Source organism: Schistocerca americana, chromosome 6 (genome assembly GCF_021461395.2).
Source record: "Schistocerca americana isolate TAMUIC-IGC-003095 chromosome 6, iqSchAmer2.1, whole genome shotgun sequence".
Classification (NCBI taxonomy): domain Eukaryota; kingdom Metazoa; phylum Arthropoda; class Insecta; order Orthoptera; family Acrididae; genus Schistocerca; species Schistocerca americana.
Window position 1 is genome coordinate 633,828,140 of NC_060124.1, and position 14,244 is coordinate 633,842,383.

General features: G+C 37.5%; 1 protein-coding gene across 1 annotated transcript in view; it reads left to right on the plus strand.

Annotated features, from left to right (window-relative positions):
* The first annotated feature begins 915 nt into the window (after positions 1-915).
* Positions 916-14,244, plus strand: part of LOC124620353 (molybdenum cofactor biosynthesis protein 1-like) — a 64,684-nt gene continuing 51,355 nt past the window's right edge. The window contains exons 1-3 of the mRNA XM_047147025.1: positions 916-1,044; positions 2,150-2,370; positions 9,791-10,046. Coding sequence (XP_047002981.1) covers positions 916-1,044; positions 2,150-2,370; positions 9,791-10,046 — 606 coding nt within the window. The remainder of the gene's footprint in view (positions 1,045-2,149; positions 2,371-9,790; positions 10,047-14,244) is intronic.

The following is a 14,244-nucleotide window of genomic DNA, read 5'->3' on the forward strand; positions in this document are numbered from 1 at the left end:
ATGTTCAATCCTTGCACCCAATTTACTCTTTCATCTACCTACTTTTTTTCTCGTCAAGCAGAATGATATTTATGCCCGGTGCTTAATACCTGTTTGTATCACTTACAATGCTGGTATTTATGAATTTTTTAGCATTTGACTCCAGAAAGACCATTTTTCTTTGTAGTGAGGTCTTGCCAACAGCAAATTTTCTGGATGGAAAGTCGCTCAATCTGCTCATATACTTTAAAATTTAAAAGTAAATCTAGCAATGCTAGAATGTATACAAAATACTGATATACCCATTTTCAAGTTGTTGTTTAAAGATTCGCGACTTTTAAAACTTACGTAGATTATCTTTTTGATGATAGAACTTTACATAAGAAGTTATTAAGAACATTGCGAATATCACATGACGAACAATTGAATGACTAAAGCAGTGTTATCAACCCTCATTCATTGACACATGTAATAAATTCATCGAAGCAGTGAAGTTCAGAGCTGTAAAAATTTCTGAAATTAAAAGTATACATTGCCTAATGAATGTATTATTTTGGGGTGAAAGAACACAATAATTGTTAGTTTTGGAATGTAATAATTCACTATGGCTTCATTTTAATTCTAATAAGTTTCACACTGTAATGAAACATTGTCTAAATGCCTCTCTTTCTCTCTCTCTCTCTCTCTCTCTCTCTCTCTCTCTCTCTCTCTCTCTCTCTCTCTCTCATTTGTTATAACTTACCGCTGTTATATTGTATTTGTATTGCAGTCATTACATTAAAATTGGCTATATTGATTCTGCAATTTATACTATTATGTTATTGCTAAGAATTGATTTAAAGAATAAACGTATATATTTATTTGTAAGATTTTGTAAATTTATACCACTGGAACTCTTTCAAAATATTTGATTGCGTAATACTGCCAATAAATACAATGACTTTCTTTCATCTGTTTATAATTGTAATAGATGTTGGACACTTTGACTCCAAGTATGTTATACAGAAACGCAGTGATTTTTTGCAAAAGGCAAAACTATGTGTTCGAAGAATTGTGGAGAGGAGGGTACGTGATGTATTTTAAGTAGGTTATAAAGAGTAACTATAACAACAAAAACAATAAATTATTTGTGATTGGCAAGCTTTCGGAGCCAATGGCTCCTCCAGACAGAAGCGTTGAAGGGGAAAGAAGAAGGGTAAAGGAAAAGGCCTGGAGAGTTCCAGGAAAAGGTGTAGATTTTGGAAAAGTCACCCAGAACTTCGGATTAGGCGAAAAATAGAAACGACACATGTCATATACCAGCTATTATGTAAACACTGTTCAGCTTTCTACATCTGCATGACTACCACCAAATTATCAGTTAGGATAAGTGGGCATAGGCATAGTGTATATACTGGAAACTCACAATATCCTGTTGCAGAGCATGCTCTACAACATGGCATACGTGACCTCGGCACTTGTTTCACCACACATGCCACCTGTATTCTTCCGCCAGACACCAGTTTCTCAGAACTCCGCAGGTGGGAACTAGCACTACAACGTGTCCTTGGTTCTCACCACCCACCTCGCCTTAATTTACGTTAATTTCTCCTGTCTCAGCTTTTCTTCACTGTAATTACTCTTTGCTTCACTCCGTTTTAGCTTTCTACATCTTTCATTGTCTTTCCCGTCTATTTTCACTGCCCCCTCCCACAACTGTTGCATACAATACACTTACCTTCTCACTCTTATTAACCATATACAGTTTTAGTAGTAATCTCTGTCTTGCATATTACCCTGTCTTCCACCTTTAAGCTCTCAGGTTTCCGAATCTTGCCGATGCAGTCCCCAACAATTAGTCTTTCCTTCTCATCCTGTACCGTAAGTCACCCATGACCCATGGTTCTGGGTGACTTTCCCAAAATCTACCCCTTTTCTTAGACCTCTCCAGTCCTTTTCCTTCATCCTTCTTGCTTCCCCTGCAACCCTTCAGCCTGAAGAAGGAGTCACTGGCTCCAAACGCATGCCTATCACAACAGTCTTTTATGTGTGTGTTCTGCCACTGCTTGGTGAGTAGATTTTTTATCTATCCAATTAAATAATTTTATAAAGAGTATCTGTGTGTGATGTTTTTATTGGTATACAACTTGTTATAAACAAAACTTATTTTTACCATTTAATATGTTTCCAGATATTTACCAGTGGTAAAGATGAAATTGGGTTGATTGTACTTGGTTCTGACAAGACACAGAATCCACTTGATTACCCAAATGTTAGTGTGGAGTTTCCTCTTGCACTACCTACATGGCAGATGATATCCTTTGTGGAGAAATCTTTTCATGAAAGTGAAATAAAAAGAGATTGGATAGATGGTGTTGTTGTTGGCATGCAAGTCTTGAAAGATGAGCTAGAGTAATTATTTAAAGCTGTCTGTTTCATGACATTCCTGGAACATGTTCCAGAATGTGTGTTACACAAATCACAGTGACATAGTTGTGACTTTATAAACTTGAATCAATATGTTTTTGTAATGAAAAAGAAACAGAAGGCACAATACCTGCAGAAATAGGAAATTTTTTTGTGTGATTTTACTGCATGAATGTTTTTTACAGTTTTTCAGCTCAATAATTAAGGAGGTATTGATACAAGGCTTTGCCAAAAACCCATCTGTCACCTACAATTCCAGCCCTGTCACTGGCATTCCGTACCCCACAATATGACTGGGCCACTATGAAAGCAGCCACATCATTGTCAAATTCACTGAAACTACTGCATAGCAATTTGCTTGAGTATGGCTGCAGTTGTGGTCTTCTGTTTGGTTTAAGCACTGCGTCAATACCTTCTCTTTATAGCACTCAGAGGTCGCGATCTGCGACTGTTTTTACAAGTGGCAAGAGAACTTTTCCTCTAGTTGCTTGTTTTTCACTGAAAGATGCAAATATTTTAGAATGTAGTGCCCTATGTATATCTGTTAGAATAGCCACAAGTTCTGAAAGTTATTTTCAAATGATTGAGCTCTTCTACAGAGTATTGAAATTCACAGATTCCTCCAACCTGGTCCAACAATGTCTTACATACTCCTCTTCCTCCATGGATTGTTTCCAGTGTTTGGAGATGAAACATTAGGCAGCAAAACGTGCCTTATAACCAAAATCTAATGAACATATAATTAAATTAACTAAAGATGTTATGTTGCACTCTCAGGTAAGACTGATCTTGAATACAAAGCCAAAGTGGAAATTAATTGTAAGCTGCAACATTCATCTCACTTTTTGTTATTGAAATTATTCACAGTGCCATAGGGAGAATTGAGTTTATGTGTTTTATAGAGTCAGATACACGCTGTGGCACAGGGTGCTGTCCATTATTCTCCTGACTATGATGTCCAGCTATGGTAGTCTTCCTTCTTCTTTGGTCTCCATAGTGAATTTGATTTTGTGGCGTGTGGAGTTCAGATGTACAAAGAAGTCAAGAAGTTTGTCTCTTCCATGAGGCCAGATGACAAGTGTGTTATCCACATAACAGAAGAAGAAGAAGAAGAAGAAGAAGAAGAAGAAGAAAAGAAGAAGATGGATTTCCATTTGGTTGACATCAGGGCCTCTTCCTCGAAGTGCACCGTAAACATATTCACAATCTCTGGTCAGAGTGGGCTGCCTATGCCGACTCCATCTGTTTGCGGGAGGTGGGTGTGCCATGAGTCAGTGAAGTGGGAAAGTTGACCAAGTAATATGCGTGACGTGTCATACCTCGACCGATATTGAGAACAGAATAAAAAATTCAGAGGCATTACTTTTCAGCACTCCCATGCATATTCTGCATGCAAGAAAAGCTTATGGAGCGGGTTTCTCATTCAGAAATTCTATTTCAGTGTTGGTTGTTTACACGAAGACCGTGTTAAGCATAATGGAAGAAGGAGAAATGTTTATCAGCATTCCAGATTTGGCAGTGGCAGGCTCATGGTCTGCTGAGACTCTGGTTTATTGTTTCACTATATTGCTGCTTGCATTGCTCAGAATCTCATTTTGTGCCAACATAGAATTGGTAGGTTCAGGAGGGCCATGCTAAATGCCTTGCAGGGCCTCAGTAGTGCCACCCAACTAGCACCTGAGAGGGCAGACAAGTGTTCGCTCATGCGTACGTGATCCTGCAGTGAAGTTGTGTACATTTAGTCAGGAAGTGGGCTTGTATACAGTGAGACAGATATCCACACAGACAATGTGATGGCATCTGGAGCAGCACAGACTGTCAAGCCCTTAATGCAGCTCTAGAGAGAGGTGAACTGACAGCGGTGCAACTGACAACAATGCCAGACACAGGAATGGCACTGTGTCATCGTGTCAGACGAGTCTCGGTTCTGCAACATCGTCACAATTGATGTACTTGTGTTTGGAGGCTCTGATGCCAACAGACCTGGCCAGATTGTACCTGTCATTCTCATGCGGGTCCAGCATGTGATGTGATGGTATGGGGTGCAACTGGATACATGTCACAACTTCTGGTTCACATATCCAGTAATTTGGACAGCAGTCATTGCATTTGTGTTTTGTTAAGGCCTATCGCTGTGCCCTAGTTTCAAGGGCTCCGTGATTGTAGATTGTATTTTATTGGTCCTGTTGTCTACATAGCAGCTTATGCGTAAGACATTGGACAAGTCAAGTTATAAATATACAGGCTGAAAGTAATTTCAAAGCATACATATTTAAGCTTACAATAATACACTTTACACACAAGTATTTATATAACACATTTCATAAATTTAAATATTCTTCAATGGAATAAAAGCAGTGATGCTGTAAATATGACTTTAGAGATTTTCCAAATGTATTGACCTCAGTGATAGCTTTTATGTTTTCAGGAAGTTTGTTATAAAGCTTAACTCCCATGTGAAAAGTACCTTTTTGGCACAGTGCTATGCTGATTTGAGTCATATGTAAGTTCCTGTTTTGTCTGGTAAAGTGCTCATGTATATCACAGTTTTTTTTAGCCTCTGGTCCTTGCCTATTACATTTAATTTAAAGAACAAAAGGGTTTCCATAATGTATACACACGGTAATGGGAGAATACCAGATTTCTTAAACAGGGGTTTACAAGAGTCTCTAGGCTTGCACCCAAACAAGATTCTAATGGCCCTTTTTTTGTAGTTTAAAAGTGCTATTAGCTATTTTAGAGTTTCCCCAGAAGGTGACCCCATATCTAAGACGAGAATGAAAGTACGCATGATATGCATTCAATACTGTTTTCTCACTACAGCATGATTTTAATGAACAAAGAAGATGACGTGTTTTGGTCAGTTCTGCATTGAGACATTCAATATGCTTGTTCCATCTGATGTCACTCTGCAGCCAAAGTCGTAAGAATTTGGTTTCAGTACTGTTACCAACTGCTTCGTCATTGATAGAGACTGATGGGATAAACATGTCCTTGTTAGGAACATTGTGGAATTTTAGAGCAACGGTTTTCTTACTGTTTATTGCAAGCCGATTACTCTGTGCCCAGCTGCTAAGTTGTTTCGTGACTGTGTTTACTGTCTGCTGTAACTGTTCATTGTCATCTCCTTTTAGTAGAATCGTGGTGTCATCTGCAAATATGATTGATTTGTGTGCATCAATATTTAAGCTTAGATCATTTATGTACAGAAGAAACAGAAGGGGTCCCAATACGGATCCTTGGGGTACACCACATTTTATTTGTTTATAGTCAGATAAGTGATTAGATACAGTTTTTAGTTCAATATTTGTGTGCTTGACGCACACTGCCTGCATACGATTTGTCAGGAAGGAACTGATCCACTTGTTGGACAGACCTCGAATACCATATCTTTCTAGCTTTGATAGCGGAATTTTATGGTCCACCATGTCAAAAGCTTTTGACAAGTCAATAAAGACTCCTATTGTTTCCTGTTTTTTGTCCATCAGGTTTAGGATGAAATTGATGCACTCATAGACAGCAGTTGTCGTTGACCTCTTATTTCTGAATCCATGTTGTTCATTACATAGGATGCTGTTTTTATTTATAAATTTCATAAGTTTCTCATACATAACTTTTTCCAGTACTTTAGAGATGCAGGAGAAAATTGTGATGGGTCTGTAGTTATTTACATTGTCTTTATCCCCTTTTTTATATACAGGAATAACTTTTGATGTTTTTAACACATCAGGGAAAGTGCCTGCCTGAAGTGAGCAGTCGCATAAATGTGTGAGTACTTCAGTTAGGTTTGATGCGCTCTTCTTTAACACTGTTGCAGGTATACCATCAATACCTGCCAATTTGGAATTTTTTAGTCCTTTTATTGCTTTAGCTACTTCATCTTGTGAAACAGAACCGATGTACATTGATCCTCTACATGTACTTATTTTATATTCATTTGCCTGGATGCTCTTAAAATTTGATTGTAACATATTTTCAGCAACACCTGTGAAAAAGTTGTTAAATGTGTTAGCTACTTCTAAGGGGTTTGTTACTTTTTTATTTTTATGTGATAGTGTTATATTTTTCCAAGGTTGTCTGTATTCTCCACATTCTTTTTTTATAACACTCCACATAGCCTTTGATTTATTAGCTGAATTATAAATGATTTCATCATTATGCATTATTTTTGCTGCTTTTATTACTTTTCTTAATATTTTGGAGTATTTTTTATAGTATGCGCGTACTACAGGTGAGGAATTTTTCGAGTTACATATTTCATGAAGTAGTCTTCTCTTCTGGCATGAAACCCTTATTCCCTTTGTGATCCAGCTGTTTGTTCTAGAGTTTCCCCGTATGGTTAATGTTTTCAGTGGGAATGCAAGTTCAAAGAAATGGGTTAATGTATCAATGAAAGTGTCGAATTTTTCATTAATATCATTCATTTTGTACACTCCTAGCCATTTTTCTTTGTGTAATAAGTTGTTGAAGTAGTTCACATTATGCTGATTATAGCTTCGATACGCTGTTCTAAAAGACATGTTGTTAATAATACTGCCTTGTACTTTTATGCTTCATATTTGAGCAAGATGATCACTAAAACCTGCATTGAAAATTTTTAGTGAGGTGTTGTGTAAACTCTTATTTACTAGAAACTGATGAAGAGCTGTTTGACAAGTTTCTGATACTCGGGTAGCTGCTTTTACTTCAGCCTTTAAATTGAAGGACGTTGCAAGGTTCAAAATGGTCTCCCTATTTCCACTATTCATGAGGAAGTCAATATTGAAGTCACCACAGATTATAAATTCACAATCCATTTTATTTACTTTATTTAGCAATGACTCCATTTTGTTTAAGAAAAGTTCAAAATTCCCAGACGGTGATCGGTAAACTGTAGCAATAACCAGGTTGAACTGAGTAATTTTTATAGCTGCAATTTCATAATCCTTTTCGACATTTGCCCTAGTTAAGTCAGGTAGTGTAATAAAATCTACATTATCCTTTGTGTAAATTGCTACCCCACACTGTTTGCTGTTTTTCCTGCAGTAGTAAGCAGCCAAGACAAATTTGTTTATTTTAGTATTCTGGATTAATTCTGGGCTAAGCCAGTGCTCAGAAATGCATAACACTGAGATATAATTAAGTTCATGTGTTAATAGAACGTTAATTTCATCGATCTTATTACGCAGGGATTGCACATTATGGTGATAAATTTTTAAATCGGGCGTATTCACAATTTGGTAATTGGGAATCATATTTACAGCATCACATACCTCTAGTTTAAATTAGGAATGTCAGCAGCGTTGTATTTTTGTTCTTCTTTCTTGTTTATTTTGTTTTCCTCGCTGTTGGAAGGATGTTCAGGAAGCTGATAAATTGTTCTATCCCTTACAAGTCTTTCTTTGATGTTATCTTTTAACAAGATAATGCAAGACTACACATCACCTGAGCTGTACTGAGCTACCTCGATACAGAGAGTGTTCCACTGTTGCCGTATCCAGCATTTTCTTCAAATCTGTCACCTGTGGAGAACGTCTGTTCACAGGATGCCAAGAGATGGGTATGCCACCAGCCGCCAGCCACCAGTCGCCAGCCACTACAGTTGAAGAACTCTGACATATGACATTCAGTTGAGTAGCATGAAATGATGTACCCATGGCTGTAATCCAACCTCGATTTGATATCCAGTGTGATGAGAGCTGTTCTGCTTTTCCAGTTTCAATACTGAAATTCATATATTATTTTTATGCTATCCTAACCAGATTGGACTGTGGTGTCATACAGCATAAAATATCTTACAACGTGTTGAATTAGTTATGAGAAGTGTAGAACAGCCAGCAGGGGAAAGATGTTGGCAATGAGACAGCTTTTATGTATAACACCAGTACAGTGTTTCACAGTGCATAATGCTTCTGCAGATTGAGAACAAAATGTGTGGTTTGCTTTCATCCATTTTCACAAACATAGCCTAAAAAATAATGTTGACATTACTGTGCATTTCACTCTGAGGCATATTGCACTCTGAGAATGTTCATCGAATTCAGTTACTTTGTATTATATTTCAGTAACAGTGACATAATAGCAAATTGGACTGTATGAGTTTTTACGGATTTTTTTTCCAGACACACACTACCATTTCTTCAGATTTATTCAATTTGGGTATAAATCCTTTCCAGCATATATGCTGTACACAAAATGTTGAACATAAAATGTAGCTATCTGCTGATTTAACATCTTGCTGAGTATACCGGTACAATATTTTGTTGTAACAAATAGTTCAATGTATTTTACACACTTATAAACTTATTTATACAGTTATAGTAATTTATACCATTACATTAATGTTGTACCTTAATGTTCTGGAAGACGATATTATAAGGAACCTCATACTTTTCCTGGATGATAGAGTTGTCTATAATGAATTATTGCCTGAAAAAAATCTGCACAAATTTGAGTCAGATCATAACATTTCAATTTGGTCCAAAGATAGGCAACTGAGTTTAAGTTTTCAGAAATGTAAATTGGAGCACATCACAAAACAAAAAAAGACAGTATTGTATGACTACATTATCAAATAATCACAGTTTTAATTGGTCAACTCATACAAATATCTGGATGAAATGAAATGGTGACATAGACTCACTTGTAGGCAAAGCAGAATGCAGACTTCAATTCATTGGTAAGACACTGGAAAATGCAATCAGTCTATAGAGGACATTGCTTACAAAATACTTGTGTGGCCCATTCTAGAATATTGCTTAAGTATGACCCATAACAAATAAGGCTAATGGCAGACATTGAATGTATACAAAATAGTGTAGCATGATTGATCATAGATTTATTTGATGCATGGGAGAGCATCAAGAAGCTACTAAAAATTGGAAATGCCAGACAAGTGAAGATAGACGCCAAATATATGACAAAACCTAACTTATGAAATTTCAGGAACCTGTATTAAGTGAGGTATTTAGGGATTATACAATAACCGCATATGTATCACTCCTATAGGGACCATGAAGGCAAGATTAATTACAGCATGCACAGAACCATTTAAAGAATCATTCTTCCCACACTCCACATGAGCATTGAATGGGGAAAAACCATAATGTGTGGTACAACAATCTACTTTGTCGGACAAACCCACAGTGGTTTATACAGTGTGCATGGAGACATGGAATCAGTTGACAGTAGCTGGGTAATGGTTCATATTGATTCCCATTTCCCTGTTGCAGTAGGTGATCTTATGCCTCTAATTATTTTTCCATTGCTATCTTAACTTGCATTCTTCAATTCAGTTTATTAACCCTTCTTATCTCTTTGTATTAGGGCAAATGTACAGTTAACTTTTGAGGAATTTGTATTTTCAATTTATCAACTGGAGTTTTGTTTCATATGCAGCAGCAATGTTACAAATTATTTGTTTCAGTTTCTTTAGAATAATTTGCTGTTTCACGGGTGCTTTGAAGGAAATAAAAGATCTCGAAAGTGTCTTAATGACAACCGATGGCCTCATGTTGACAAGACAGCTGGTTGCCTTGCAGAGGGCAGGGCTTGACGGTCTGAACATCAGCTTAGACACCCTGCAGTCCCAACGCTACAACCAGATCACGAGGAGGAAAGGCTGGGAGCGTGTCATGGTTGGCATAGATCTAGCCTTGCAACTTGAATACGACCCTGTGAAGGTATTACTAGTGCAGCTGTCATCGCATGCAGACTTTCATAAACAAAAGATATAAATCTGTTGTTAAGAATATCAATACAAGAATCACCATTTTAAAGCAGTATGCCCACACCCTCGCCCCCATCCCCGCTCCCACCCTCACCGCTGTCTCCACACTGCAGCTGTAAGTGAAGGAAGGTATATTAAGACAGAAGAAGTAAATTTTAGCTGACGATGCTAACAGTTTCGTAGTTTATACAACATAAAAAGGATGCCTTGCAAGTTTACCAATTAAAAATCTTATATTTTCCTCCCAAGAGAGTCTTATGAGACTCAAGATCTTTACAGTTTCTCTTTTTTTCTTTTGTGTCTTTAGTTTAAAATAAGTTTCCACTATTGTGGTGTTGTTTTGGTAAAAATACTCGATTGTTTGGAAAAATTATTCTTAATTCTGTAGTCACATTTTTGTTGTGTCTAAGTGCTACTGGTTTCAGTAGCAAGTGCCAGCATCAGTTCATCTTATTATCAAACATTTCTGTGCAAAATAAAAGCTGACCACTGTGGCCGAGCGGTTCTAGGCACTTCAGTCCAGAACCGTGCTGCTGCTATGATCGCGGGTTCGAATCCTGCCTCAGGCAGGGATGTCCTTAGGTTAGTTAGGTTTAAGTAGTTCTAAGTCTGGGGGACTGATGACCTCAGATGTTAAGTCCCATAGTGCTTAGAGCCATTTGAACCATTTTGCAAAATAAAAAGCTTCTGTACAACTGCAAACTAGACATACCATTTTCAGGGTGCAGTTCACATCTATTGAAAGCACAACAGTGACCTTTACTTTTAGTAGATAAGACACCTACTGAGGTAAGTGACTTGATGACTGCACACAAGAAGTTGTCATTTATTCCATATGTAGCTACCATGCAGACTCATATTTTGTATTAGTTTGTCCTTACTCTTCCAAAAGGTTAAACCTTGTCTCTGCAGCCACAGCTTCCTCTCTTCAGCAGTTGTCTTCATCTCCATGTGTGAAGAAAATCCCATTCATTGATCATATTGTTTAAGTAGGATGTTCTCAGTCATCCCCTTGTTTTCTTACCTACGATCTTGCCTTCAGAAATGTTTTTTAAAAGATTATCATCTCCAGTTAAGTGTCCAGTGTATTTTGCTTTGCCCTGGCCTATAACTTTCAGTGGTTCTTTCTTCTCTCCTATTTCCTTTAATTTTTCTGTCAATGCAGATAGTTCTTGTACTTCTCCTCCAGAACCACATTTCAGCAGGTCTGAGGCGAGCTTCCTTTGGCTTTTCTAATGTACAGATTTTGCATCTGTGTGTCAGAACACTCCACACAAAGGTCTTTACAAATATTTTCTTAATGTGGAAGCTGATATGTTTATTCAGTTGCAGCTTCTTCTTATTTTGGAAGGAACTCTTCACCTGTGCTATTCTTTTCTTGAATGCCTTGAAATATTGATTGTTTTCTTGCAAAATGCTACTGAGATATTGAATTTCAGTTCCTTTCTTGAGTTGCTCATTGCCTGTTCTTGTGTCAGTCCTACCTCCTCCTCCTTTCTTGTCTGTAGCCATAACTTTTGTCTTCTTTGTATTCATTTTTAGCTTTAGTTTTACAACTTCTTGATTTAAGGCCTGAAACATTTTATTTAGTTCCTACTCTGATTTACTATTGTGATGTCGTCAATCTGCAGTGTATATGCATGCAATTAAGTTTCCATATCGACATCATGCTCCAAAAACCACCTAACTGTGTGTGGCAGGGGGTACGTCTCATGCCACCAACTGATCCCCTCTGCCTTGTTCCACTTGTGAACAGTGCTTGGGAAGAATGACTGTCAGTACACTTCTGTATTATCTCTAACTTCTCAAATTTTCTTCTCGTGATCATTTCGTGAATTGTATATGAGAGAAACTATTATGTTGTCAGACTCTTCTCGGAAACTACTCTCTCGAAATTTGGGTAGTAAATCTTTCCGTGATGCACAACTGCTCTCTTATGGCATCTACCACTGGAGTTGCTGAGCATCTCTGTAATGATCTCACAGCGACTAAATGATCCTGTGACAAAACACTCCGCACTTCATTGGATCTTCTTTCTCTCTTCTGTCAGTCTTACTGGGTAAGGACACAGGGGTAATTTACATTCACTTAAGATTCTTCCTGTGAATCTTAGTCTGGCATCTGCTTTTCTATTGCTGTTTTATGTGGTCATTCCACTTTAAGGTTGCTCTGGATAGTTACTTCTAGATATTTTATGGTAGATTCTGTTTCCAGCAATTTGTCATTAATAGTGTAGTTGTACAGTATTGGATTTCTTTTCCTGTGTGTGTGTGTGTGTGTGTGTGTGATATGTTACATTTATTTATGTGCAGGGTCAACTGCCAGAGCCTACATCATTCACCAATCCTCTGCAGGTCATTGTGCAAATTGATACTGTCTTCTGTTATTGCTACTTTCTGATGGACAAGTGTAGTACCTGTGAACAATATTAAGGAGCCTCTGACACTTTCTACTGGATCATTTATATACATTGTAAATGTAATGGTCCTATCACATTTCCATGGCGTATTCCAGAAATTACCTTTTGATTCTGGTCATCTTTTCTTTGTTGTTGCTATTACTTCCTTGATGAACATATTAAGGAAGTAAGGTGATAGAAGGCACCCGTCTCTCACTGCCCTTCTGGTTTTCCTTCTTTCATATCCGGTTCAGTACTCTGACTTTAGTATATACTCAAAATTAATCATCTGTCCTTCCACTTTGGACATTACTTTAAGGAATGATGATATAATGGTAATCTGTTTATTAAACAATATTTTAACGATACACTATGCTTTCTGATCATATAGTGGCTTGATGATGGAATTTGATACTGAAATTAGTAATCATTAGACAAAATAAAAGTGAAGCTATAATAAAAGAAAGTAATATTTTGGATCATGTCAGTTGTTGTTCCAAACAACTGCACGTCAGGAATAGGTTCAAATGGCTCTGAGCACTATGCGACTTAACTTCTGAGGTCATCAGTCGCCTAGAACTTAGAACTAATTAAACCTAACTAACCTAAGGACATCACACACATCCATGCCCGAGGCAGGATTCGAACCTGCGAACGTAGCGGTCATTCGGTTCCAGACTGTAGCGCCTAGAACCACACGGCCACTCTGGCTGTCCAGGAATAGGTACTAAATTATTTGTCCGCTGATGACCTCACAGCTTAGAACACTAAAACACAAATGTTAATTGTTTGCTATGTGCCCTGGTAGAGTTTACAGCTGTTTACAGTTCACGATTGGTTGTTGGAGATTGGACATTACTCACATAGTGTATTTAGTGCACAGTGCAGAAAAAGGCAGTGTCCAGAAAAGTAAACAAGTGTAAAGGCAAAAGTTTCATGACAGGATGTTGTGTCACCATACTTGGAAGACAATTATAGCCAAAGACAGAAATTTAAAAGAAACTGGCTCATTTGAGCTGCGGAGACCTAGTTGAGGATTCTCAGTAGATAATTGTTAGCACAGTAGAATTTATAAAGAGACAATGTCAGTTCGTGTCAGGGAAGGTTGATTGGTAAGTATCTATCAGCTTTCTCGTAAAACTCACAATTTGAAGAATACACATCAAGGAAAAGGTAGAAGTCCAACAGTGTCAAATCTAGACAATAATATCGATCATCCAACAGTTTTGCAAAATCCCCAGTTGTACTTTACTTACTTACTAACTTACTCAGATTTGCTGTGTACCATACAAGGAACTGGTTTCCACTAGTTCACTTGATCAGCTGCCAAGTTCTCACCTTCCTCCAAGTTTGTGTCCATGGATTGAAGATTCATTGCAAAAGTTCCAGGTGTTAAAAGGTCTTCCTGTACATCTGTATCTGTCCATTGATTTCAACAACAGTGTTGATTTTGGGATTCTTCCACCTTACATGCGTAGAACATAACCTGCAATCCTCAGTCTTCTTTCAACAATAATTTTGTGCAGGCTGTGTAGACCTCTTATTCTCAGCACTTCATCGTTTGTAACTTGGTTGGGTTAACATCTTCAGAATTCATCTCTAGCATTGTTGGTGAAAAACATGGAGACTGTGTGCTGATTTTACTGACATTTTCCAAGTCTCACACATATAAACGATAAAGGAGTGCAGTCAAAGCTTTGTTGGCATATTACAGACCTAATTGCCATATGGACTGATTTTCCAGTTCTGCTGG